The 27,822-nt window shown below is 36.1% G+C and overlaps 1 protein-coding gene across 2 annotated transcripts in view; it reads right to left on the reverse strand.

The window, feature by feature from the left end:
* The window catches only part of TNNI3K (TNNI3 interacting kinase), a 423,099-nt gene that overhangs the window by 198,596 nt on the left and 196,681 nt on the right, over window positions 1-27,822 (reverse strand). For both annotated transcript variants that reach the window (XM_058303361.2, XM_058303360.2), the window contains 6 exons: window positions 23,456-23,554; window positions 17,041-17,179; window positions 11,404-11,548; window positions 11,214-11,318; window positions 8,073-8,167; window positions 7,302-7,451 (listed from right to left, as the gene is read on the reverse strand). In XM_058303361.2, the coding sequence (XP_058159344.1) occupies window positions 7,302-7,451; window positions 8,073-8,167; window positions 11,214-11,318; window positions 11,404-11,548; window positions 17,041-17,179; window positions 23,456-23,554 (733 nt within the window). The remainder of the gene's footprint in view (window positions 1-7,301; window positions 7,452-8,072; window positions 8,168-11,213; window positions 11,319-11,403; window positions 11,549-17,040; window positions 17,180-23,455; window positions 23,555-27,822) is intronic.

The following is a 27,822-nucleotide window of genomic DNA, read 5'->3' on the forward strand; positions in this document are numbered from 1 at the left end:
AACATTATATACCAAGGAAGCTATTTCGCTTTCCTCCTTCCTTTTCTTCCTCTCCTTCCCATTCCTCTCTCATTGTTCCCTTTTGTCTTTTTTTCCACAAATATTTATTGAGCTCCAATAGGTGCTAGCTAAAAAAGCATCTCCCTAGGGAAGCTTTCCATGACTACTCAATTTTAAACAGTATCCTTGAAATTTTTACTTAACATTATACTGTTTTTTATTTTATTTGTAGTGCTTATCATTATCTGACATTTTCTATTTGTTTTCTTGCTTACAACCTGTCTCTTTTCTCTAAAAACGCGAACTTTGTAAGAGCAAAGATATGTTGCCTGTCTCACTGCATCACCCCAGTGCCTAGTACAGTGTCTAACAACTTTTTGGTTGTTATTGTTGAATGAATGAAAGGATAAATGGTGCTAGCTATGAGAGAGACAGTTTTGAAATAAAAATAAGTGATGTATACTTCTGTATGAATGCTGTCCAGTGGACAAAAAAACTTTACATGGTTATATAAATATTCATTAAAATTTTATTTAGACAAGCTTGAGGAAGGAAAGGAAGAAATACGTGTAATAATGATAACTAATGACTGTTCAGAGGAGTTAGGAAAGAGTTCCTTGAAGAATTGCCTTTTAAACTGAAACTTGAAGGATGAGTATGAGTTGATTAAGAAAAGAGAAAGGACAAAAAAGCATCCCATCCAGATGAAAAATTTTCACAGTTCCACTGCATAAAAAAGAAGGGTTTTAGAACATTCTTTAGATCCTTTTGCTCATTGATTTGAACATTAGGACTCTGTGTGGTTAATAAGAAACATGATATTTGTAGAAATACCTACGGAGACTACAGAATAGTGGTAATTAGTATTCTTAAGAACCTCAACTACATTATAATTCACCAGATGCCCCTTAGTGGGACAAGGAATAGAATGTTATGACAGAAATATTTGCTCATTTTCTCTTTCACTTCAACAAATGCATATTGAGCATCTATTAGTAGTCAGTCATTATATTAATAACCTAAGTGCTTGCTCTCAAGGAGTTTACAATTTGGAATGGGAAACAGTGTTTTAAGAGGAAATGGTAAATACAGAGATTGAGATGTGCATATAATGCAATAAAATATAAGGGAAGGATACTTGAAGAGAAAATTAATAAACTGAGTCTAAGTAGGAATCTAACATTTGAAGAGTAGTGTGAGGTGGAGAGGAAGGGGAGGATGTTGAGATAGAGGGAGGGCTGCGTAAGCAAGGTTTGGAAATATGAAATAATATATGTGTAGGAACAAATAAGTAGTTTTGTATTATTATCATGCAAAATGGGGCTAAAAACAGAAGCTCTTTCATGAGGTTATTGCAAGAGTTCACTGAGTTAACGCATGTGAAGAGTTTAGAATGTTAGTAATCTGAGGAAGATGATGAGGGTTGTGAGGCTGGGGTCACTCCTGTGACAGGAGTGGCAGCAAATGAGGTTGGGGAGGATGGAGGTATTTGTGTGTCATGATAACAAGCCAGGACTTCTTCTTATAGGTGATGGCATGTCAGTATAGGATTTTAAGTAGAGGAATGATATGATCTTATTTGTACCTTGAATACATCTCTCAGAATACAGTTGGAAAATAGATTTAAATGATGCTGAAGACAAAATAACCAGTTATGAGGTCAGGAGAAAGATGATGAAAGTCTGAACTAAAACAGTGACAGTAAAAATAAAGAGGAAAGAATGGATTCAAAATGTGCTTATGAAGGAAAACAAACAAGATTTTTTGATTGGTTGGATATAAGGGGGCAGTTGAGGGAGAAAAATCAGTCAAGCATCATTCCAGATTTCTGACTTATGTGACTAAGCGGATAATCATAATATTAAGTCACAACATGAAAAGAGGTATAGTAGGTCCAACAGTTTAGTGAGGACAAAAGAAATGTTGAGTTCAATTTTGGGCTTCTTGAGTTTTACAGGTTCTGCAGATATCCGGATAAAGTTATATAGCAGTCATTTGATATAGTGGTTTGAAAACATGGCTACACATTCTTTGACATTTTTTTGGAAAAAAAACCTTGCTGTAGTAAAGAGATTTGCAAATTTTTGTTAAAGTTATAAAATGTTAAGCATTTGCATGCGACTATGCATTTTAGAATAAGGGATTTGAATTATTTTCATATTTTGATAAGTGACTTTCAGATTTTCCTTGATCTTAATTTAGTCCTAAGATTTAAAATTGATGGCATGACTTGAGCCATAAATAAGAAATATCAATATAAAAAATATAATGCACACTTTTATATTTGTCAGGTTGGTTACGGTGCTTGGCAATGGTATAAACCTTTCATTAGAGAGTTTAAATCCCTGTACATTGTCCTAACATATCATATTATGTCTTATTGGACACTAAAGCATGTTGTAAATTAGGAAAGAACATGGGATTTGGTTGTTGTATGGAACTTGATTGAACCACTGCTCTGTACTTAATACTACTAGCTCCACCATTTTTATTGAGAATCTGTTATGTGCCAGGCATTTTACATCTTATCCCTAACCTTCATCAGAATCATATGAAATGGTTATCAATTTCCTCATTTTAAATATGAGGATAAATACTGAGAAATAACTTGCCCAAGCCACTAAGTAACAAGGCTGGAATTTGGATTTAGATATGCCTGGTAAAAGCTTGAACTCTACAGTAAGACTGATTCATCTCTGGGACCAGCTCTCCCCTTAACAGCTGTGGGTCTTGGGCAAGTGTCACTTCACCACTCAAACTATCTGTAAGAGAAAGAGAACATCACTTTATCATTTTTTAAAAATAAATCATATATGCATATATATAATAGGTGCTTAATGAATATAAGTTCTCTTCTATCCTTTTTAATGTCTTGTCTTCTTACATAGTTATTTTAATCCAAAAATATTTTTGGTGCATTATCTATCATCCCTAGAAGAATGAAAGTTATTTATTTATTTATTTATTCATTCATTTATTTATTTATTTATTTATTTTTACCTGAGGTGGGTCACTGAACATGAAGAAAAGTAATCAGAATACACAAAATCCCACATGGAGCTAGTGGCTAATCTTGAAATGCCATCTAATATCTTTTGGTTAATCCTTCCCCTCCGATCCCACCCTCTAGCCCCATCTACTCTAGCTCACCAAACTAAGTTCACTAAACCAAGTCCATTCTATATAGATTAGAATTCAAAAGAGAAGAAGCTTGGGAGTTCATAATCTATTGGTGAATATTTATCAAAATACAAAATGATTCCTCCTCTTCAGCCTCCCACTCCTCCTTTACCATCATGCCTCAGTTATTTTTTTAGTGGCTGAAAACCGTAGAAAGCCATGACTGGCAAGACTTCATTACCTTTACAGAATGCACTATAGTGCATTTACTATAAATAATTCACACCATACTACACTTGTCAAAAGGAATGAACAAAGTATATATCATTGTACAGGAGCCTTGATTTTTATTGTTTTTGCTCACTTACTCACTAATTCTCTAACTCCAGCTCCCTGTCACTGTGAATTAGAGTGGTTCTGCTGTATACAAATATTGTATTCTGGATAATTAGATATTGGGATAGGAGCCTCTTTAAATTCCTTTAACTGGTGTCAGTACTGAAGCAAATAAGTTTTTAGTTCTGTTTCTAGTTTGGGTTATTTTCTGACCCTAAACAGCCTGACATAAAGGAGTGCTTTTCTTTGTCAAAGGCAGCCTTTTCAAATCTAACTGCCAGACACCCTATTGAGCAATGCGTTCAATTTTAATTGGCTGAGATCTTTTCAATTTGGCAGTTTCATCCTTAATGCAATGGATGTAAGATTATGTGCAGGTCTTTTCAATGGGGTTTCCATATTGGTGATTAGGGCAGAGGATTTGAACATAAGCAGGTTTCTGGCTATTTCTTTTGGCCAATTTAAATTGATTCATACAAGTCCTTTGTACCCTAGGGAAAGGGCAGAACAAATCCAAGTGAGTAAGACAGCTATCATTACACTTTCAGATGGAATAGTAGAAAAGAAGAAGAGAGAGTGTTAGGGAGGGAAAATATTCTAATACTGTGAAATCGGAGCTCTATGCAGTCTGGGAGAGAAATATTTAAACTTACCTGGTAGACTTCTGTACAGAATCAAGGTGACCAGAAAAATTATTTACAAGATTGATTTTGATCTGTTTAGGATAAAAGGACTATGTAAATAGAAAGGGCCCATAGGGATCCTTGGAGAGTAAACTCTTCTGAAAGGATTCCCAAAACATAATAGTTAATACTACCAGAACCCAAAGCACACCTGAATGTGTTACATCAGAATAGCAGAAAAGGGGTCAAGCTAAATATTAGTTTGGACCATTTGACAAGTTTGGCTTAGAACTATGGTCAAATAGAGACAAGATGCTATTGTAAAAGACTTGTTTTTTGTTTATAGTGTAGATTTAGATGAATATTCAAATTGAGGCCATCTAACACACTCATTTTCAAATAGAGCCTGATTATGAAACTCCCTTCTGATTTCTCTCTCTAGGAATAGGATTAGGGTACCTTGGGAACATGATGGAGCCATTCCTACACCATCCCTATTCTATAGAGGGAAATCCAAGTAAAGTTTTAGTGGTTACTCAACTCTATCACAGGAGAAAAATTGCTCAGGAAAATCTTTAGTATGTCACATCACTTAATTTGGTGACTCCCTCTCTGAGGGAGAAAGGAAAACATATCCTCATTCAAAGAAACCAGGAACTGTGCACTGTTGACAATGTTTTAACAAGGCCATTTTAATCCTCCCTCAACACATGAAAACAATGGCATGTTTCTCAGCAAGAGAAAACAGCAATAAATTCTTTTTTTTTTTTGGTTTAACTTGCTTTGCCCTACAACATATGCAAAACATCCATCTGGCTCCTGGGTACTCAATTTGTTAAAATTCATGGTAATAATGAAATACAGCATTGATGCCTAGTACGTTATTTGAATAAACAGGGACCGCAAATATGGCATATGTTGTGGAGATCAGTGTGCAAGTCCTTTAAGCTAAATGATTTTCTTTGTTTTTGTTGTTTGGTAGAAGTCTTAGAAACTTAATGATTCATTGTAGCATAAATTGTGGAATTCTACACACACAAAAATAAAAATCAGTTTTCAAATATCACTCTCAATCAACAACAAAGAAACAAAGCCAACTCCTGTGAAGTGCTAGCTGCAACAGTTATTTCTGAGCTGCCTTGCGGAAGACTAATGCTATGTAAACAGTCTTACTCGGAAACTCAAATTTCTTGAGAGACACTGTCTGAGAATCACTTAAATAAATGCAACATACAGAATAACTAGAACTCTGTGAGACCTCCTAAGGCTTCAGAATATGTAAGATTTTCCAACTGATACTCAGATATAGAGCTACCTAGATTTCTTTATACAAAATAGAATGCCTTTATAGCTAAGAGGAATGCATCCATATAGTCACCAAAAGCCATGTTTGTAATGTTCAAAGCAGCACCATTTTTAATAGTCCCAAACTGAAATGTGTCCAGCAAGAATGGAATGGATAAATAAATGATGGTGTAGTTACACAACAGAATACTATACAACAATAAGAATGAACAATCTGCAGTTGCAACAATAGGGATGAATCACAGAAATGGTTGGGCAAAAGGAGCCAAGCGCTAAGAAGTATATAACATAGCATTCCTTTTATGCAGAGTTCAGAAAGTGGCAAAGCCAACCTATGCCACGAGAAAGCAGTGGTTGCCCTCATAGTGTAGTGACTCGAAGAGAATTAAGTGGAGCTTATAGAGTACTGGCCATGCTTGGTTTCTTCATCTGGATGCTGATTTGTCCAGTTTGTGAAAATTCATTGAGGTGTACATTTATAATGTGCACATGTGAGCACATGTGTGTATATGTACTTGTACGATACTTAAATAAAAAGTTAAAAATATAGTAGGCCTTTATCCAACTCATTCCTGTTCACTTGTCTCTATTAAAGTAACTCTAATATGATTTTTTCCTAGCAGTCTTCAAATCTCTGTTTTTCCTTTTTCTGGTCTTAGGCTTTCAACAGCTCTCCATTTCCACCCATCAAACTCCATCTCTCCTTTCATTAATGGACTCTCATATCCTGCTTCTTGCAGAAAGCCTTTTAGATCAACTTGATCACCTAAGAAATCTCCCAATTTAGTCATTGCTCTTTTCTTTAAGATCTTCTAGGATTCTAGCATTTAAAAAGACAAGAGATAAGAACACTTCTTTACTTACTTTAAACATCCTAAAAAGACAAAGCAGCCATTAAAATTTAAAACACCAATTAAAACATTCCTTAACCAGTCTAGTATATTTTACAGTGTTTAGTTATAACTCTATGATTTCAATGGCAATGTATATTGTTCCATGGTAAATGAAACCCTAAACCCCTCAGCAGTTTACATCTATATGTAGAGCTCATTTATGAGATACAATATATCTTCATGGCAATGATAAAGGTACCTGTTTCACCTTCTAATTGTCATGAGTTTCCTCTCCCATTTTAAATGAAGAATTTATTAATCATCTTTATTTCTGAACTACTGCTACTAACACTGCTACTATTACTGAAATACCAATTATTGGGTATTGTACCAGCCATTCTTCTAAGGAATTTACCCATATTATCTTATTTAATCTTTACAATCCTGTGAAGTAGGAGTTATTATCCTCATTATTCAGATGAAAAAACTGAAGCTCAGAAAAATTAAGTAACTTGTGCAAGGTCAAAGAACATTTAAGTGGCTTGATTTAAACCCAGGTATTCTCACACGAGAACCTGAAGATTTACCACTTTGAGATCAATTAAATTGTAGTTAAATACTCATCATTGACTCCTTTACATTTCTCTAACACAGGTACTGTCAGCAAAGTTAAAGCTGACAAATTTCTTTACTTTTTTTGGATTTATTTCATTTTATTCATTCAAGTCCATTTTTATACATAAGAGACAAAGGCTAGCTCTAAGTCCAATTTAAGAAAGTAATTGAGTGTCCTCTCCTCATTACTTACTATAATTTTGTTTCTCTGGTACAAAAAATGCAATGGTCTATTTCTTTTCCAAAGGGGCAAAACTGAACTCCTTCAGCTCACATGCAGCCCGGGAGTAGCTTTCCCTAATGATGGTCTATAGGATTCTTTGATCCAAGTCCCCAGAGACTCAAATACAATCTACAGAGGAAATGGGAGTACATGTGTCATAAAAGCAAAGAGATTATTGATGCATTGACATAATCTATGCACACAGTTCAATATATCACCACAGAGACTCAATGATTAAAAATATACCTTTTTCATAAGCCCACATCAAACATGTCTGCTCATCTTTTTCACCACTAGACCTGCTGGGATCACAAGCTACCAGATTCATATCAGCTCCATTATCCAGTAAGAACTGAACCAGGCGAATGTGGCCGTGGTAGCAAGCAGAGTGTAATCCTATAATAGAAAGAATGAAAAATGAAAGAAGAAAGAAAAAAAGGAACACTGAACTCTGACTTTCAAAAGACAGTTATCAGCACATGATAGCATTTTTTTCTCAGAAATCAGAGATATAAAGCAAGAATTGACCTCTTTGATAAAGAAATAATTTTATTATTGAGCAAATGAGACAATACTTTAAGCAAAGTAAGTACTCTATGCTACACAAAATTCTACATAGACTATCTTTTGCATCCGCATGATTTCTAGTATTTCTACATACGCTTAATTGCCAAGAAAAAACTGTTTGTCTACATAGGTTAAAGACTGAAGACCCAAACAGGTATTTCAACTGAACAGCAAACAAAGGGCAGGGTGGTATGATCAGTCTGTCCCTGGTGTATGCCATAAGGGGTACAGTGACTGAGGATAATTTAAAACAACAATAAAACTGACCTAATATTGGTCTGTTTTTGACAAATTGTAATGCACCATCAATTCTTAATGATGTCAGTTGGTAAAATATCCCTCCCTCCCCACTGATGTTACCCACTCTCACCGCCCCCTCCATCCTTGGCACACCACAGTTCTTAAGCACTGATTAGCGTCAGGAACTGGTGATGCTCTCACTAGTCTTACCTGTGTGCCCATCCCTTCCTTGGTGGTTGATGCTTATGACGTTCTGATCAAGAAGAAATTTAACCAGGTCAATGTTCTTGCCATATGTACATGCACTGCAAAAATACAACAGAAAGAGAACAGAAGGCATGATGCACCAGAATAAGTAAAAAATGTGCATATATAGCAGTATAGCCTTGAAGATTCTCACATCAAGAACTTCAAGATAGGAGTTGTGCAGAATTTCTAGTATTCTTATTATTTCCTGTGAGATTGTTCTTTTTCATAAAAGGGAGAAAATACTGAAAGAGTTTGAGGCAGTTTCAGCTGCAGGACCTGGGGATTATAATCAAATGGGAGAATCCAGGAGGGTTCTGAGAACTTTGGTCAAATCTGGGTCACAAATCTGAAATTATTTCATGCAAAGGTCATCTCTGTCTCTACTGAGACTTCCTCCATCAAAGAGTAAGATCTCAAAGCTTTCATTTTACTGAGGGAGCATTAGTTGTGGAGTCAAATTCCAGATTCAACTACTAGCTCTGCCACACACTAGCCAGAAGACCTTGCATAAGTTCTCTGACCTCTTTGAGTTTTAGAAACATCTATAAAATAACCATAGGAAATACCTTTTCTATCTGTCTCACAGTGCTGCTGAGATTTTCAAGTAAATTAATGTTTATGGAAACATATGACAAGCTGTAGAGGACTGCTCATTTTCAGCTCTTTCTAAATGGGAGGAATTGGAAATTTTGTAGAAAAATTAATATATTTCAGGGCCCAAAGGAAATAAGATTCTTACAGATTAATTTTACAAGTAGGTTTGTTGAAGCAGTAAATTGAAATTCTGATTTCTACTGTTTACTGGGAAAGTATAGAGGAAAAGAAATTTTATGTAAGATATACCATTCCTACTAATGACTACTGACTTTTATATTTTGACTAGTAATTATCATAAATTTTCTTCTCCTGAAATTTCCTTCATAAGTTATAGTAATGGATATGCCTGTCTACTTTGATATCTTTCACTAGAGCTTCTTTTAGGAGGCAAGGGATCATGTAAACTTAATGTTTCTACCAGCACCAACGCAAGGCAGGTCCTCAATAACTCTTTCTTGAATAATTGAATGAATAAAAACAATTATCTCAGTGCAATAAACTACATCACAATTCACTATTTGCATTATAAATAGGGTCCACTTTTTCAATTTCCATTGTTGGAATTGCCTCATTGTTCCTTTTCAATACAACTACTTACAAGAAATTCTGCATTCTGAATATACATACATATAGCAAAACAATAAAGGAAATATATTGAGTGCTTACTATGTACGAAACACTGTGAGATGCACAAAATAGAAAAATTTGTAATCAGAGTGAATTCTTCCTACAAAAACTGAGTTTCTTTTATAAACATGAAATTTATATATATATAAATATTTCTATAAATATAAATATGAATATAAAATATTAATGTTAGTCCTAGTAGCCCTAGGCTTATACAAAATAAAATAATTGGATACACAGTTTTAACTCACTTCCCAAATGTTCTCATATGGGCAATCTTCTGGAGGTGACAGTCACCCTCTGATTATGTTTGGTTCCAATTTACATGCTAGAGTAGCCAAATGATGTAAAAACTAGCCTGAGGTGTCAACCATAACAGACATGCTATAATGAGGAAAAAGGATGTGAGCAACCCATACATATCAATTCTGCCAATTGTCCCCTTCAGGGACAGATTCCACTGATCCATTTTTACTGAAGGCATGATCTGAAGAGTTCTTGCATCTGTTCTGTTGCTAAGTGTGTAGAAACAGTAAAAATATTATGGCCCCAGAACATGAAGATATGTAAAATGCACAGAATTTGAAATTAAGCAGGCATTTTACTACATGATTTTCTAGCCATAAAAAATGTTGCAAGTTACTTAGCTTCCCTGATCCTCAATTTTCTCATGTGTAAAAGAAGGATAATAAATCCAACTTCATAAAATTGTTAAGATTAAATAAGATAATGAAAGCAAATCATATGGCATTTAAATTTAAACACTACTCCATAATTTTTAGTTTTCTTTGCTTTCTTGTAGGTGGAATTTTTTTATTGTTAAGATGAATCTGGATGTGGAATTTGACAGGTTGAGGCCTGATGCATAAGCATGAGCTTAATTTGAGTTTGGTCTAAAAAAAAGGCTTTCCCCATTTCTATTTTTCACTGGTAAATAGAAAAATGAGACAAACAGCAAATTAGAGCCAAATACCTTTTTCAGATATTGTAAACTGCCAAGAAATCAATAATGTATAAGTAAATGACCTTATAATAAAGTTCAACTACATCCAAATTACTTGTTTTTATTTATAGTAAAACAGTAACCATCTGAATGTTAAAATTATTGCTTTAACTTTTATAAAACATCCACCTTCCTTTTGGATATTTTGGGGGAGCTAAGGTCCAGAGTTATTAGCAACTTTCTCTTTTTCTTTCTTTCTTCTGTTTTTTGTTATTGGTAGTGGTGGTTTTTTGTTTGTTTGTTTGTTTGTTTTGTTTTATTTTTTCAGTTGCAAGTTTTCCAATCCCAGCTGCTCCTGCAGTGTACCTTTCTAGAGCATCCTGTAAATGGCTCTCATGGATTCCTAGGAAGGAGCTATGCCTTCTTAGGTGTCTCAGTGGCCAGCATGACTAGGCTTTTACAGGCTGACAGATGGATGTCTTAGATAGGTAGACACATTTGCAAGTAAGGTTTAAGCGGTGAGGAAAAAAATGTCACATTTGATGCTGAGGAGTTGTAGTAATGAGATTCTTGTTGGAGGAGGAATATGGGCACTGCCCTTTTTCATGGCTTTTCACAGAGTGAAAAGGAATAGAAGCAATATGCTTACAGATGTTGAGATGCCTGTTGCCGTGGCAACATCAGTCCCTGTCTTTATGGCTACTGCCAGGACCACAGCATCTGGCTCCAGTCCCATCTGTTGTGCTGACTGCAGCATCTGTCTCTACTTTTTCTTCTGTGCATCTAGCTTGGGCTCCTTGTCCTCTGCTCACTTTCTGCTATTGCTTTCTGATTGCTACATCTGCCACTGTTTGTTCTTTCTTTATGCATACAACTTCAGGTGCTGTAGTATGTCAGATAAATTTAGCGACTATTGCCCTTAAATATTCTTTTACCTGTGAAAAGCTGTCTCACTGAAGATGTTTTCCTTAGTCAGACTTTCTGTTCCTGATATTTGGATGATTTCTTTGGCGACTTCAAACTTGCCATTGTAGCATGCCCTAGAAGTGAAGAAAATATTTAGTAATAGTAAGAAGGGACAGGCAGTATGCCTTGAAGACTTATGGAAGTCTACATAATACTCACAGGTGCAAAGGGGTGTCTCCATAGATATTAACAACATGGGGCTGAACTTCTGAATTGCTTTGCAGCAGGTACTTCACTATATCATGGTGTCCAAAGCGAGAACAGAAATGGAGTGGGACATGGTCTTCATTATCCTGAGCGTTCACTGTCAACAATGAGAAAGAACAAGGTATGTGATCTGGGAACTTCTTTTTGTCAGCCTTTATAGTGCCAGGGACTTTTCTAAGTGCTTAAGAGACTCCTGGAAACTGCCAATTAATGACAATAATAAAGAAAATTAAGTGCAATCATTTAAAAAAATTATAATTCTATTATATTGCCTATTATCACATTAAACAGGCTTTCTTTTAACGTCCATGAATTCTATGGAACACATCTAATCAAGTTTATCTTGCACAATGGGATAGTTTAGAAATTAACAGGCATCCAAAAGGTACCCATGCTCTTATTTCCACAAGTATCTCCTTTTGAATTGATTTTTTCTCTTCAGAGGTTGTTAAAAATTATAGAATCTGGCCATAGCATATTTTCCAAAGACTTTGATTCTGTAGGTTAGGGGTGGGACTTGCCATATGTATTTTTACAACAGATTTAGGAGGTTCTGATGTGTAGCTTTAGCTGAGCATTGTCATACTATTAATACATTATACAGCATGTAGTATAAAGAAAAGAAAAAGAGCTTTGGAGTGAGACAGATTTTATTAATTTTGTTACCTTAGGTTATTAAACTTTCAATTAATTATTTACACAGTAATGGGAATTTGTCTTTCTTGTTGGCTCATCCAGACTCAAAACCTCTTCTGACATTTGGGGAATTATCTCTGCCTAGAGAACTGACAAGAAGCCAAGACTACCTTCTACCATTAAAGCTGAAAATGTGCTTCCCATGACTCCTTTGGAGCCAGGGCATAACATTAACATAGGGTTACCACATGTACCAGTTTGGGCTTGTTACCCTGACATAATTATTAACATTGACTCTTTCACTCTTAACAATGCTTTAGTTTAAACAACTATAGGTTTCTTCAGTCAATACACTATATCAGACTCTGACTTTGGTACTAATAACCCAAGAAAGTAGGGTCTAAATCTATCCTGGCAATGTGGAAGTAGTTTGAGTAGTACCATCCAATTTCTAGCAGTAGCAGAGATAGCAATCACAGGTACAGATTTCAGTGTCCTGCTTTGTTGGGGCCAGAAGCACATGAGTCAATGTGTGTGTCAGTAAGAGTGGCAGTGCGTCTTCAAAGGACCAGTTTTGGTGTTTCGACATTGTTCCTTGCTATGAAGATTGCAAATATGGTTGTCTACCCCTCCTAGGGGAAAATCTATAAGCTGCTTGATATATTTTAATATGTTCCTTTCAGGCTTAAATTAGCAAGAGTTAGTTTCTGATTCTTGCAAGTGAAAAAAACTGATGGATATACAATAGTTCCTCAGAATGTATGAAATGAGCTCTATGTGCCAGGCACTATGCCAAGGGAGGAGGATATGCTTTCTTATCAGTAACGGGAGATAATGAAACCATTGTTGCAGGGATGCCAGAAGGATTGAAGAGATCATGATTAAAAGCATTGAGCATGATGTCTGTCACATATTAGACATGTAATAAAAGTTAACTCTACTTTTTAATTAATTTATCTCTTAGAACTTCACTAAGTGCTAAGAAAAATAAGACATAAATGCAGAGTTCATGCCCTCAAATAATTTGCAGTCTAGTTGAATAGTCAATGCTTAGAGGCCTGAAGTTATAATAATCAAATATCAAGCTGTTAAATTCTGGATCTGGTTTTAATTCTATTTTTACAATGAAAATAATTAAATCAACTGTTCTATAACCATTTGTTTTATTATTTGATTAGTTGGCCCACCTGTACAGAGTGTTTATTTAAGATAGGAAATAGCCCTTAAATCTCTTTCATTTTCATTCTTATCTGTACCTATAGTGGAAATTCTCTGAAGAACCCAAAGAATTGAAGGTAAAGAAAAGAAAAAAATATGATGAAGGCAGGAAGGGAAAGCAAGGAAGATAATATTTAATTTAAAGAATGTGCATGCAGTTTATTGCTACTGTTATAATAATCACTTAGGGTTTAGAGAAGACTGATTTAGGTCTTGTAGCTGCTGTATTTGTAGACAATCATTCCCATTTTATTATCTTACGAGATCTTAAGCCAAAGGGAAATCTTTAAGATGACTGAGCTCCTCTTCCCAAGGTTGTTATTGAAAAATAAATCTTTTAATCTTTTTTATTAAAGAGTGTCTCAGAAGGAAACTTTCTCCTTCAGAAGAGTGACCCTGGCTCCTGTTAGTATCTTCTTTTTAATGATAATTTTCCTTTGTTCTCCTTCAGTTGGAAGCCAGAGAAAGTCAATTCCTTCAGTCAATGTTCAAGAACACTCAGGAATTCAGGGACTATGGAAGGTCACTTAAGAGTCCTTGAGATCCAGAGGAGATACTGGAAAGCAGAAGGCACCTTAAGCTTCCATTATATCACAATTTGCCTTTCACTATCCCTGGCCTCACCCAAGATTATTCTTCTCCAGTTAAATCAAGAAACTAAAAGTAGATTATCTATATGGTAAATTACCTACAATGACCCAAAGATTCTTCTCATCAAAGATGTAAACACCAACCAAAGAGACAAGCTAGGAGAAATCTGAATCAGACAGACTTTATGTGTATACATCTCTATTTGTGCCTCAGTTTTTGTGATTTACTTAAGTTTTGTCTTGGACCAATTTGAAAAGACAAAAAGAAAGTACATATACTATCTGTATCTCGTCTCAGGAAAATTGAATATATGAATCATATTCTATTTACTCTGCTTCTGCTTCCATATTTTTGCTTTTTAACCTTTAAAATAAAATAAAAATTTCCAAATTAACCCAGCAATGTCCATAGATCATGGAACCTCTGTAAAACAAATCACAAATGTGTCTTAAGTAAACTTGCAATAACAAAATCTGTGTAATAGCTCCAAGATCTATTTTACAAAATAAAGCACCTCATTTTATTGGTCATGCACCAGGAACTCTTTGTCACTTTCTGCAATCTCCAGTTCCATGTTAAAGGATTTTTTATTTAAATGAACTATAGTATTTAACATTCAGAAGAGAAAATAATTAATCTCAAATTAATTTTTTTTCCATTTTCATCTTTATTACAACTTTCTTCTTGTGAAGCACAGCAGTATTTTGACCTTTTCAATCTCACTCAATAGGCATTACATGTCTCCTTTTCTACTTCCCTAAGAGGTATAAGGAAGACCAGAGACTAAAACATACATGTCAGTCACCCACACACGCTGAACTGAAGAAGCTGCTTTCAGACATACATTTTGGCTAATTTCACAACTTGAACTTATTTTCACTTGTGACATTCTATTACCATGGAAACATACTTTAAATACCAGATTTCAAATTGTGCTTGTTTAAGGGTCATTCATTTAATCTTCCTCTATGTCCATTTACCGCAGGCAAGCTTAAGTTATAAAATACATCATCAGGAAGCTTAGCTAAATTTTGGAACAAATGAACTAACTTATAACAAGTCCTGTGCAGTGTCCAGAAGGCATAACAGATCTTTTGGTTTATTCTTTGCAATTAGTTGAAGTGCAAAAGGAGCTTTAATATCAAGTGGGTAATAGAAGGCTATAAAAATACTTAGAAATCTGAGTCATGCTGTCTCTTGGTGTTTTTAAATGATTGAGTAGGAGGCAAATGTTTGATGAGTCAGAAAAAAAATGCTAAAATTATATCATATGATGCTATGTAGGGAGAATATGGGTGCAGCACACATTTCAATGTCTTTGTAGAAGAGTCCTTTGATTCTGGCGGTATGCTAATCATAAATGGTATTCATTTTGACACTATCAAGCTTTGGACTTGTGCAAAGGGGAGAGAGCTAAGGCTGACATTGATAATAAAAGGAAAGCGATGAGGTTCCTGACTGTTTGGAAGAGCAAGGCAGTTTCAAAAACACAATTATGTGTTCAGTAGATCACATAGTTACACCTCTGCTTATTCTAAATTGACAGAATGAAAGAGACTGCTTAAACAAAGTCCAAGGAACAGTGTTTCTTATGTCCTGGCAATGGAAGCTGTTTATAATAATGCCAGAGAAGATGCCTGTGTCATTGCACACAGGCTCTTAGAAAACAACTCAAGCTATGTTTCTGAAATTTTACAAAGTAACATTGCCTGTGTTACCAACATGGAAACAGCCCTAGCTTCTTGTTAAGATTGTCTTTGAAAGCCTTTGTGCTTTTCTTATAAGTAGATGAAAATATTGATTAGCTTTACTAACTGAAAATGAATCTGAATTTTGGACCAAGGAACTGTCTGTTCTAGAGGTTTGACAACCTTGTCCTTTTGGAAGTGTGCATCATTCCTGCTGCAAAGGCCAGCAGCTCTTACAACTGGGCTTTTAATTAGGTCTCTTGGGGTTCAATGGAAGAATGTTGGGTATGCCTGAGAGAATTTAATGGCAAGATGTCAAAAAATAAAGTTTGTGAGGAAGAAAGAAAAAAAAGAAAGAATAGTTTTCAAGTTTTAATATTCCAAAATTCCTTTCACGATTAAAAAAACTCAAAGTCAAGGAAAATCTATTCTATTAACTGCATCTAAAGTGCTTCCCTGTATTTTAAAGCCTGTTTCAACTTTATCACACTCATACTCATTATCTCTATTAAAAATAATAGTAATATGATATCAAATACTGGTGAGGATGTGAGGAGCAACTGGAACTCTCATATATTGCTTATGGGTTTAAAAAATAGTACAAACACTTTAGAAAACTGGCAATTTCCTAAAAAGTTATATATACACATACGCTTTGACTTAACAAACCCACTTTTAGGTATATATCTAAGAAAGATGAATGCATGTCTGCACAAAAAGGCTTGAATAAGAATGTTGCTGGCAGTTTCATTCATAATAGCCAAATCTTAGAAACTCTCAAAGATCCATTAAGATGATAATGGATAAATAAATTGTGGTATATTCATACAATCTTTAGTAATAAAAAAGAGCAAACTATTCCATATGTAATAACATGGACAAATGTCAAAAATATTTTGTTGAGCAAAAGAAGCCAGACATGAAATTATATGAAATTATATAAGTAAATTATATCAAATTCAAGAACTGATAAAATTGAATATTGACAGAGTATTAATTACCTTTGTGATGAAGGTTATTTGCTGAGAAGGGGACACGAGAACTTTTCAGGGTGATGGAAATACTCCAGACCTTGTTCTTACTTACATAGTTTTATGCATAAGTAAATATTCATCAAGTTGTGCATTTAAGATTTGGGAATTTTAATGCATATAACTTATACTCAACCTAAAAAAGGTTTAGTGGATAACAATAAATAGGAATCATTTATCTAAGAAAACCCCTTATTCATACTAGATCACCTAATTTATTAAGAGGTGAGCTAAAATGTATAAAGATTCACGTACAGTTTTAATAAATATATTAATAATAATAAATTATGGCTTATGGGATAAAGTAGTCCCCAGATACAGGATTAATTAGCTTCAAGACTATTTTCCAGGAATTAAGGAAACTACAAATAAAAAGTATTACATACATAAAAGATAGCAAAGGTCTTATAAAAATATCATCTTACCATCTGTTTTACTGCCTTCTTCCATCAAGAGCTTTGCAATGTTAAAGAATCCTTTTGCAGATGCTAGGTGGAGGGGCCTATCTCCAACTTCACCACTTACATTTACATCAGCACCAAATTTCAAAAGGAGGCGAGTTACCTAAAGAATCCATTCATTTGAAATTGATGTAAAAAATAAACACATAATTCAAAGTTTTTAGCAATATAAAGATTACATATCTTTAGGGCCTTTCTTAGGTTATCTTTATCTGCAAATGATAGAAAATCCTAACTCAGCTGGCCTAAACAATAAAAAAAAATTTATTATATCACCTAACAAGAAGTTCAAAAATGGAGCAATTCCATGGCTTGTTAATAACACAGCTTAAACCATTGTCAAAACACAAGTTCTTTCCATCATTTTGTTTTGCTATGCTCAGCATGTAGGCTGTATCCTCTTGTGGTAGCAAGACAGATGCAACACCTCCAGGCATTAGACACATTGTCCATGGAGAAGAACAAGGAACCGCTTTTTCATTTAGAACCAGGAATCAACTTTTTAAAGATCCAGGATATCATCCTAAAAATTTTCCAAAAGACATCTTCTTGTCTTGGATTAGCTCATCTGAGACTTAACCAATTCTTGAGCAAGGGGAAGATTTACCATGAGTGGCTTAGGAACAGGGGCAAATTCTTTAATTACAAACTGCTAAGAGAAGGTCAAACAGTAGAACAGAATGGAGTCTGTTAGAAGGAAAAACATGTGGTATGATCTGGTAGTTGTGGGAAAGATAGTTTTGTTTAAGCAACCAACAGTGTCTGTTACTTTTTACTACATAAGGATTTTATTTTTTTTTTAAGTTGAGAGACAATACAATATACTGGTAAGAGATAAGGTCAGAGTAAAACAGACATAGATTCGAATCTAGATTTTCTTTCTTACCAGCTGAGTGACCTTGAGAAAATTAGTTTACTTATCTAAACCTAAATTTCATCATTTGTAAAATGGGAACAATAACTTATCTCATGGGTTAATGTGAGGATCAAGTGAGATAATTTATTATGTGCATAACATAATGACTAACAAAAAGTCTATGTTCTGTAAATGCTATTCTTTATTGTTATTAGGGAACTGTGATAACACTTCTCTTCCCTATTTCAGAGTTTTGTGAAAACCCAATGAGATATGAAGGGGCTTTGAAAAAGTAAGAACTGGTCTCCGTATTCTTGGCTTTAGAAGCCTACTTTTGCCATTTTTTTTTTTCACTTTAGTATCAACTCTCTTATCAAATCTCATTATACATAAATAATCTTTTCTAAAGTCACCCACAATCTTCTCTGAGCATATGTTTCCAAAATTCTCTTTCTTTCCAGAGCCAGCAGTGGTTTACTTGATTCTTGTTTTTCATGACAGCTCCAAGCTTAGGCCATCAATGGTCATCAAGTTATTAGAGTTCTGAATCCTTTTTATATTGGATTTGTGAATAAATTGAAGATAGCTGCCCTAGCACTTGGCATCTTCCCCATTTAGCTATGACTTCATATTCAAAGGGGCAGAGAGGGCTGAAGTGATGGAGCATTAGGACTTTCAGGTAATTTCTGGGATGCCTGTGGCTCCTGTACATATACACTTAGGAACATTCCAAGGAATTTCTTTACACCTGACATTTCATCTCCTAAGTTTTCATAATTTCACATCACTGATCCTAAGAAGTAAGTTAGGATGCTTCTTGCCACTAAACAGTTAAGGGAGTACCCTTCAATTGTCCTGACCACTGAGTTGTTAGACAAAAGTGAATTAAAGTTCTGCAACTACTTTGACTTCTAGGCCACAGTAAGTAAACATGTCTTGGGCAGAAGTTGGGACACATTTGTTATGTATCTAGGCAAAATATTAGCTGGAGGGATGTGGAGAAAGTGATTTCTATTGGGGGTAGTGGGTAAGAGCAAGTGTTCTGGAATCAGCCTTCTACTAATCAGCTACATGATCTTGAACAAATTATTTGAACTTTGGATATTTCAGTCTTTTCATTAGTAAAATGGGAATAATTATAATCCTACCTCATAGAGCCGATGTAAGGATTAAATAAATTATTGCACATATAGCATTTAGAAAAGTGGCAGGCACTCAACAGATAGTAGCAGAAGTAGTAGCACCAACATGCAGCATATGTATTTTATTCTTTTGTTGGCTAATAGGTAGATAAAAAGACTTAATTAAGGAGACATCAAAACAGCACAAGTTTAGTCTCAAGAACCTTGCACTCCTAAGCAGATATTTCCACTTACACAGATGCTATAAATTCTGATTATGTGACTTTTTAATGGAAAGATTTAAACTATCTCTGAAATCGATTGTCTATTAAGTGCTATTATTACATACCTAGGAAATATTGCTCTTGGTACAAAACATCTACTCTTCCACTTAAAAATAAATAAATAAACAAATGGCAAGGAACATGGAACATTAGGCACATTTATATATTGAATGTACCATTCTCCTTGTCAGCATATTTTAGCAAATGACAATAGCATCCATAAATTACTTATGTGCTGCCTTTGCACACAGAAAGTGAGTCCCTTATCATAAAAGGGCCATCCACATTTTAGCATAATTTTATAAGACTGTGACTATATATTCAGAGGAAGTAAACAAACTTAGCTCTCCATCCAACATGCATAGAGGCTCTTTATATTTCTGCTGGGAGATGAGGTTAATTGCTAAAGAAGATGACTCTACAAATAATATGCTTTCTGTATCTCCTGCCTATGCCTGTATCAGAAAAGCATGGGTTTTTTCCATCACCTGGGCTTTTGGACCCTTTGCTTTCAAAAGCATTTTCAGTTCCCAACTCTCCAGTGCACTCCAGCGCACTCTGAGCAGCACATCAATAAAATAAGAAATCTTCCCTAGCTATAGGTCACGCTTCACAGGTATGAGTGTCCAAGAACATGCTGGCTAGCCAAGAAATAAAGGCACAATGACTAGAACAGCAGAGAAACAAGTAAGTTTGATTTTCAACTTGGGGTCCTCAGATGGTAGAGTGATATGACCTCCAGGAAGACATCAAGGTACAATTCTACTCCATAATTGAATAAGCCTAGAGATATAAAATAAGGAAAAGTGAAAATGAGCTATATGAAGAACAGCTAAGGTTTGGTTATCCAGTTATTTTAGTATTTTAATTTTAATGGGATCTATTTATTTCTTTGGGTATAGCTAAAAGGTAGTGTTTGAAAGCAACATAAAAATTTCATATTTCAATATGCTAAGGTTGAAAATCAAACAGCTTTGGAGTTAGAAAACTTGGCCTTGAATTCTGACTACAACTTAGGCATTGTCTGGAATTTATGATTTGTCTTTTTGGTAGAAGAAGACTCAAAAGAGGCTCTTTGGTATGACAGAATGAACATAGGTTTTGGGGGATCAGACATACTCGGGTAGGTATTACAGTTCTCTTACCTTTTAGTTGCTTTACTAGCTCAGCTCTCTTCCTGGGGCTTTAGCTGTTTGAGTCTTTTCCTTTCTGTCACATGACAGGACTGAAATGATCAAGTTCTGTCCTCTTCCATGACATGGCAAGGTTCTCTCCTCAGGAATCTATGGAGCTCTCTCTCTTCCTGTGTCTTCTGTGTGTCTTCTTGAGTGTCCATTTTTATAGGCCAAAGGGGGCAGGGATTCAACTCCAGCTACACCTTACTGCCCAACAGAAGCCCTAAATTGATTTTATCAAGTAAACTTAATCAGAGCCCCTCACTGAATCTAATACAATTAAAGGGCATCACAGCAGAGGAACAGAGTGGTTTATAAACATAATCCTCTTTTTCGGAATTCACAAAAATAATCTCAAACTGCCACATTCCACCCTCTGAATCCCAAAAAGATATTACAATATTAAAAAAAAAAACAAAACAAAACTTACATCAGTACAATGCTAAGTACAAAATCACATCACAATCAAATCCTAGAAATACAATTTACCTTGGGGCAAAGTCCCCCCTGGCTGTAGAACTGTGAAACTTATGAAAAAATTTATCTGCTTCCAAAGTACAAAGGGACAGATAGGATAAACATTTACATGGCCAAAGGAGAATTTGGGTGGAAACATGCCTCACTGGTTCCCAACAGTTCCAAAAACCTGCAGGGCATACTCCTTTAGATTTCAAATTCTGAAAGTCATTCTTAAGAGGATGGATTTTTTCTTTGGGGCCTCATGGTTGCCCACCCTTTCCACAGGCTTGTCCAAGAGCTGTTTTCTTGGTTCTACCCGATCAAGTATCTGGGTGGAGACCAAGCTCCAGACCTCACCCTCTAAAACACTGAGATCATGATCACATTTTCCCCAATCTCTGGCATACAGGCCCAATCTCCTCAGAACAGTGAGGTGGTAGCCTGGCCTTCCCTAATCAATGGGGAAACAGGCCCACCCCTCTCAGAGCAATGCAGTGATGACCTTACTCTCCCCAACCTAATGAACAGGCTCCTCCCTCTCTGTAGCCTGGGGCAGCCAAACTTGACCTGAACAGTGGACTGGAACATCTACTCTCTTCAAATGCCAGGGCAAGCTCACCCTCTCTACACACATGGGTGGGGTCCCTCTCTTGACCCAAGGAGATATCTTAATTCCAGATGTCAGCTCCCATGGTTTTCCTTTTAAAGTTGTTTTCCCTTCCATTTCTCCGCTTCATGTCCCTTTCAGTCCAGGCTGACAGTGGATTTGTTCATACAGCTCTCACAACATGTTTGGCAGTTTAGCATGTAGGAAGCAGGGGTCCAAGTCATCAGACAGTAAGACTTTTCTCAAGTCTTTCCCGGATAATAGTATTTTCAATCCTGATTTATAAGTTCCAAGTTTAGTTAATTCCTCAAATGGGGCACTATTTTCTGGGGGCTTGGTTACCAGAGGCTTGGAATTTCCAGAATCATTGTCTGGTGTCTTTGTGCCCAACAATTCAGTTCTCAGTTTATCTCCTTTAGCTATCATTTTGCTATAAGCTACAAGGAGAATCTAGGCAGCATTCTCCAAGTTTACTTTGGAAAGCTCTTTAGCTAAATGTCCAGGCTTACCATTTTCAATTTCTGCCTTTGATCTAACATCAGGAGTCAATCCTGCTAAGTTCTCTGCTACTTTAAAACACAGATCACTTTTCCTCCAGTTTACAATAACAGTGTCATCATTTTCCTTCTAAGGCCTTATCAGAAATTACTTAGGTTCCACATTCCTACCAAGTCTCTTGAAAGTATTCTATGCCTTTCCATAAACCATCTCCAAAAAACACCCATTGCCCATTTGTAAAACTGTTCCAGCATTTTTGGTAATTGCAAAAGCACGAACTCATTCCTGGTACCAAATTCTGAATTAGTCAGCCAAAGGGGTGCTGTTGCAAACTATCAGAAATTTGTTGGCTTTTATAAAGAGTATTTACTTGGAGTAAAAGCTTATAGTTACAGGGTGCTAAAGACTCCAACTAAGGCTGTTTCTCACCAAAGTTAGTTGCCACATTTTGAAACAAGATGGCAGATGATCTCTGCCTGGTGTCTAGGGCCTTCTCAGCTGCTCTGTTCTCTTTGACTGCAAATGATCAGGCAAATGGCTCATCTCTCTTCTGGAGCTTTAGCTGTTTGACTCTTTTCTTTTCTGTCACATGGCAGGACTGAAATGATCAAGTTCTCTCCTCTTCTGTGATATGACAATGTTCTCTCCTTGCATCTATGGAGATCTGTCTCTTCCTGGGTCTTCTGTGTGTCTTCTTGGGTGAGTATCCATTTATATAGGCCAAAGGGAGTGGGGACTCAACCCAAGCTATACCTTACTGATGTAGCCCAATTAGAAGTCCTAAATTGATTTTATCAAGTAAACTTAATCAGAGGTTCCTCACTGAATCTAATACAATCAAAGGGCATCATATCCAGAGAAACAGAGAAGTTTACAAACATAACTTCCTCTTTTTTGGGATTCACAAAAATTATCTCAAACTGCCACACTGTCATTAACATCATCACAGCTACATTTTTTTAGCCTCTGTCAAACACTTTAAATTAATATCTCATCTATCTCCTTATGAGGTAAGCACTACTACTATTTTCTCCATTTAAAAGATGAAGAAACTGATGGTCAGGTGGATTATATACCTGCACACATGGTTATAAAGCTAAGGAATTTTCAAATTCAGGCTGACCTGTTCCTGTGGCCGCACACTTTTCAATATACTCTATTGCCTCCCTTGCATTCTAAAGTAGCCAGGAAAAATTGAAAAAATATGGCAGCTTTAATATTTATATATATCAATATGCTCCTGAGGGTGGACTGATGAGAATATGGCAAAAATAATTAAAAGGATATCTTAAATATGTTTCTTTGGTGGTAGGACCCTTCAACAAAAGCCTGGAACACTTAAGTGCTCTCCCAGTGTGGAATCCTACTGTCAAACTCACCTGTTCATGTCCATAGTAAGCTGCAATGTGCAGTGGGGTGAAAAAAACTGCATCTTGAATGTTGACATTAGCTCCTTGTTGCAGCAGCACATCTGCAGCCTGGACAAGAATGGAATCTTGGTTAGAAGCTTCTCTTGGGGCATCTACCCATCAAAATTCTGTTTATAACCACCAACACAACTCTTCTTTAGAGCCACTGTTCTGAAATACAACTTCTTTCCTACCCCTCTTCTCAAAACCTTCAAAAGTCTTGCTCTTGCCTAGAAAATAAAGCCCAAACTCTGGAAGCATAGTATTCAAAGTCCTCTCTATCTGATATTATAATTTCTAATGAAATTCTCATTACTTTCCTTCATAAACCCAATTTTATAGTCATACTAAACTGCTCCTTTGGGCCTTTGTTTACACAACTTCCTCAGCCTGGAATTCCCTTCTTCCCAATCTCCAGATATTTAAAGCCCTGTTAAAATGCCATCTCCTCCAAGATTTCCTTGATTTCTGCTCCCTTCATTGTCAATCACTTGGTTGAAATTAATTCTTGCCTCCTCTTAAATCTCATAACTTTCTTTCATGTCATTTAGAAGGCTTCTTATTCATATTCATGTCTATTATCCCTGCTAGAGAGCAAATTCTTTAAGAATAAAGTCTCTAACAGGTTCATCTTTAAAATCTAAGCCTAGTATGTTGCCATGTAAGTAGTAATCATTCATTATGAACTTACTGAATGAATGAATGAATGGATAAGTGTAAAACATTGCAAGGAACTGTCAACCAGTTGTCTTCACGGAAAGTCATAAATTGGCAACAATCCTACTGACTCTTAATATATCTCCTCCCAGGGAAGTGGACATGACTCAACTGATAGAATGTCTGCCTACCATATGGGAGGTCCAGGGTTCAAACCCAGGGCCTCCTGGCCCATGTGTTGAGCTGGCCCACTCACGGTGCTGCCGCTGCAAGGAGTGCTGTGCCATACATGGGTGTCCCCCATGTAGGGGAACCCCACGCTCAAGGAATGCACCCTGCATTGAGCTGCCCTGTGCAAAAAAAGTGCAGCCTGCCCAGGAGTGGTGATGCAGCAAAATGATGCAGCAAAAAGAGACACAGATTCCTGGTGCTGCTGAGAATGCAAGCAGACACAGAAGAACACACAGTGAATGGACACAAAGAGCAGACAATGGGGGCAGGAGAAGGTGAGAGAAATAAATAATAAAATAAATCTTAAAAAAAAAAGACATCTCCTCCCCAAAACTCATTTTCCCCATATCTCCTCTCTGAACAACAGACTGAAATGATTTCTTTCATCTGTGTTTATCAATGTAGATTTCCCCAATTCATGGTCTATTCTTCACTTGGTCAAATAATTTACATGCAACTCTGGGAAATTTCTTAAAAGTCTGATAGAAGTGAATACAGGAAGATGGGATCTAAAAAATCAAGGGATTTATCCTGTTCCACCACCTCTTCTGTACTTATAACCAAATTTTCTCTTGAAATCAAATTTCCCTGCCTGTTTGAATCACAGCCCTTCAGAACTGGAGAGGGACCATGGACATCACCTATCAAACACCATACATTTTTTTTTTATTTTTTAAAAGATACTTCAATTATATAAATGTTACAGAGAATATATAGGGGATTCCCATATGCCCTGTTCCCCACACCTCCTACATTAGTAACATCTTTCATCAGCACAGGACATTCATTGCAATTGATAAACATTTTGGAGTATTGCCACTAAGCATGGATCATAGTTTACACTGTAGTTTATACTCTCTCCCATTCAAATCTGTAGGTTATGGTCAGATATATAATGGCCTGTATCTGTCATTGTAGTGTCATTCAGAATGAGTCCCAAGTCCTGACAATGTCTCCCTATTATACCTGTTTTTCCTTCTCCCTAACCCCAGAACATCCATGGTTCACTGCCTCCACAACAATGATATTTCTTCCTTTGCTAGAATCACAATAAGTCTATAGTAGAATACTAGTAAGTTTATTTTAGTCCACAGTTCATTTTCCAATCCTGAGAACTCTGGACTGGTGATGCCTACTCCACCATTCATTGAGGGTGGCTTCGATCCCATACATCCAATGGATGGGACTCTCTTACTTGCAGTTGAAGGCACTCTTGTTTCCTTGGTATGTTTTTTCCATCATCTCCTCTCTGTTAGTTGTCCTGGGTGAGTCCATTGAACTGGAGAGTAGTGTTGCAACTCCATTAAGATTCAGGACTCAGCTGGCACATGGACAGCCCAAAGATTTAAATCTCTTGGATGTACATCTACCAACTCTAGTAGTAATTATAGGTTCAAATAAAAGGACAGAAGAGTTTTGGATAGGGAAACCACTGCTAAGTCTAACTGTCACACTGGGGAGCATAATTATCAGATTAGGGCATACTGGCAAGGGGCCAAATTCTTGAGCTATCTGCTATAGTGTCAGGATGTCTCCATATCCCTGAGGAGCTTCAGTATTTGAGGTAGTATCTACTTTGACTATCAATGAGATCCTGTTGAGATATGCCTAAGTGCTACCTCTGGGATGGCCTCCCAACTCACTTTGAAGACTCTTAGCATACAAATTCATTTGTCTTTAGCTTTTTCCCTTTTTAGTCAAGATCTTTCTTTTATTTTTTCCCAGATGCATTGCTTGTTGGTATTTGGTAGCAATCCCTGGGTGCCAGGGTGGTTTATCCCTGGGAGTTGTGTCCTAAGCTGGGGGGAAGTTATTGCTTTTATAAGCTGAGTTTGGCTTAGAGAGAGGCCACATTTGAACATCGAGGAGGCTCCCAGTAGGTGACTCTTAGGCACCCTGCATCACTAGGCTGTTTCAATTTCAAGAGCAAAGGCTTATAAGCATTGTCATCAACATCAAGTGTCCTTCAGTGGACCATCCTCTTTCACAAGTCATTGCCCTGTACTTGGGGCATTCTTGTTTTTTCATTAGAGAATGTGGCAGAGCTCTCCCAGATGAGAATCTGATATTCTTTTGGTTATTGTGTGAATCTCCACCCACTGTGAAAATGCTGCATTGACACACATTTATATGCCTTATATATATACATAGATGAACTTCCTCCCATGTGTTCCCCTTCACTGACACCCCACATCAATGATCCTCCCCTGCCACAGTTGTAAATTTTAAGAGGAAGAAATTTAGAATCAGAGGAGTTAGGGAATTTACTAAGATCACAGAGCAAGTTAATGATAACAGGGAAGTGAATCCTTAGTCTCCTGCCTCAATCTTTGTTTCTGCTCCATAGGTTTAAATAGTTCATTTATTTATTCAACCATCAAAACAATTTATTGAGCATATATGACCTAAAACTATGTTATTTTTTCTGCTTATTTACATAATTTATTCAAATAATGGCATAGCAGTAGAACTTATAATCTAATTGTCATGCAAAGAATAATGAATTTTTGTTGGAATATATAAATTTTCTGGTGGGTTCAAAAGGATAAGCAGGTATATAGGCTTCTAGACATTTCCAGAAAAATGATTTTGCTAATATTTGGATATTGCTGACTAATGATCAATGGAATATACAAAGTACACTGTGATCTGTTTTTCTACTAACAAAATTAAAAACCACAATTACATTTATTGAGGGTGTCAGGCCCAGAACCAAGGGCATTAGTGGTAATTGGAGTCTACTTTTACTACTTTACCTTAAAATACAGAAAGTTAAGCACTACATTCCCTGTTTTAAAGGTGATGATACAGCCTCAGGGAGGCTAGGCAGCTTTTTTTGAGGTCATATAGCTATTAATGGGCAGATCTAGAATTCAAATCCCGGTCTGTTTGACTTCAAAGTTTCTTTCCATCATGCTCCTCTTGTGGTCTTGATCTCATTGACACTAACCTTTAAGTAACTGACTGACTGATTCAATCCCAGATAAGAGGAAGCCACCTGTCAGTAGAGGCTCTGTAGATTCAATGTGGGAATGAATGCCAGAGCCATTTATATTAAGCGCCTCAGGCTTCACATGCCTGGGAGTTCAAACTCAGGAACCTTTACACAAACGATCAAGGTAGATGAAGCTTTTTACAATTTCTCTTATTTTAAATATAGCATAAAATAAAGTAGACAGCATGATTTTATTTTAAAAGGATTCTCAAATGTTAACATATAGAGTGAATTTCTTAGGCATGATTCCAGAACTTACTTTCATTCTAAAAGATAATGGCTCTTAGGCATCAATAAATAGTCCAAAGCAAAAAATTTCCTCCTAAGTTTGCAGTTATCAAGTTACTCAGAAGGTCAATCTTTTGGCTGAACATTCACTAATTATCAAATGTTGACCTTCTGAGCAATTGTCAAAATGTAAGTTTTAATGAAACCAAAGAGTCATTATTGAACT

This window comes from Dasypus novemcinctus, chromosome 9 (assembly GCF_030445035.2).
Source record: "Dasypus novemcinctus isolate mDasNov1 chromosome 9, mDasNov1.1.hap2, whole genome shotgun sequence".
Taxonomy (NCBI): domain Eukaryota; kingdom Metazoa; phylum Chordata; class Mammalia; order Cingulata; family Dasypodidae; genus Dasypus; species Dasypus novemcinctus.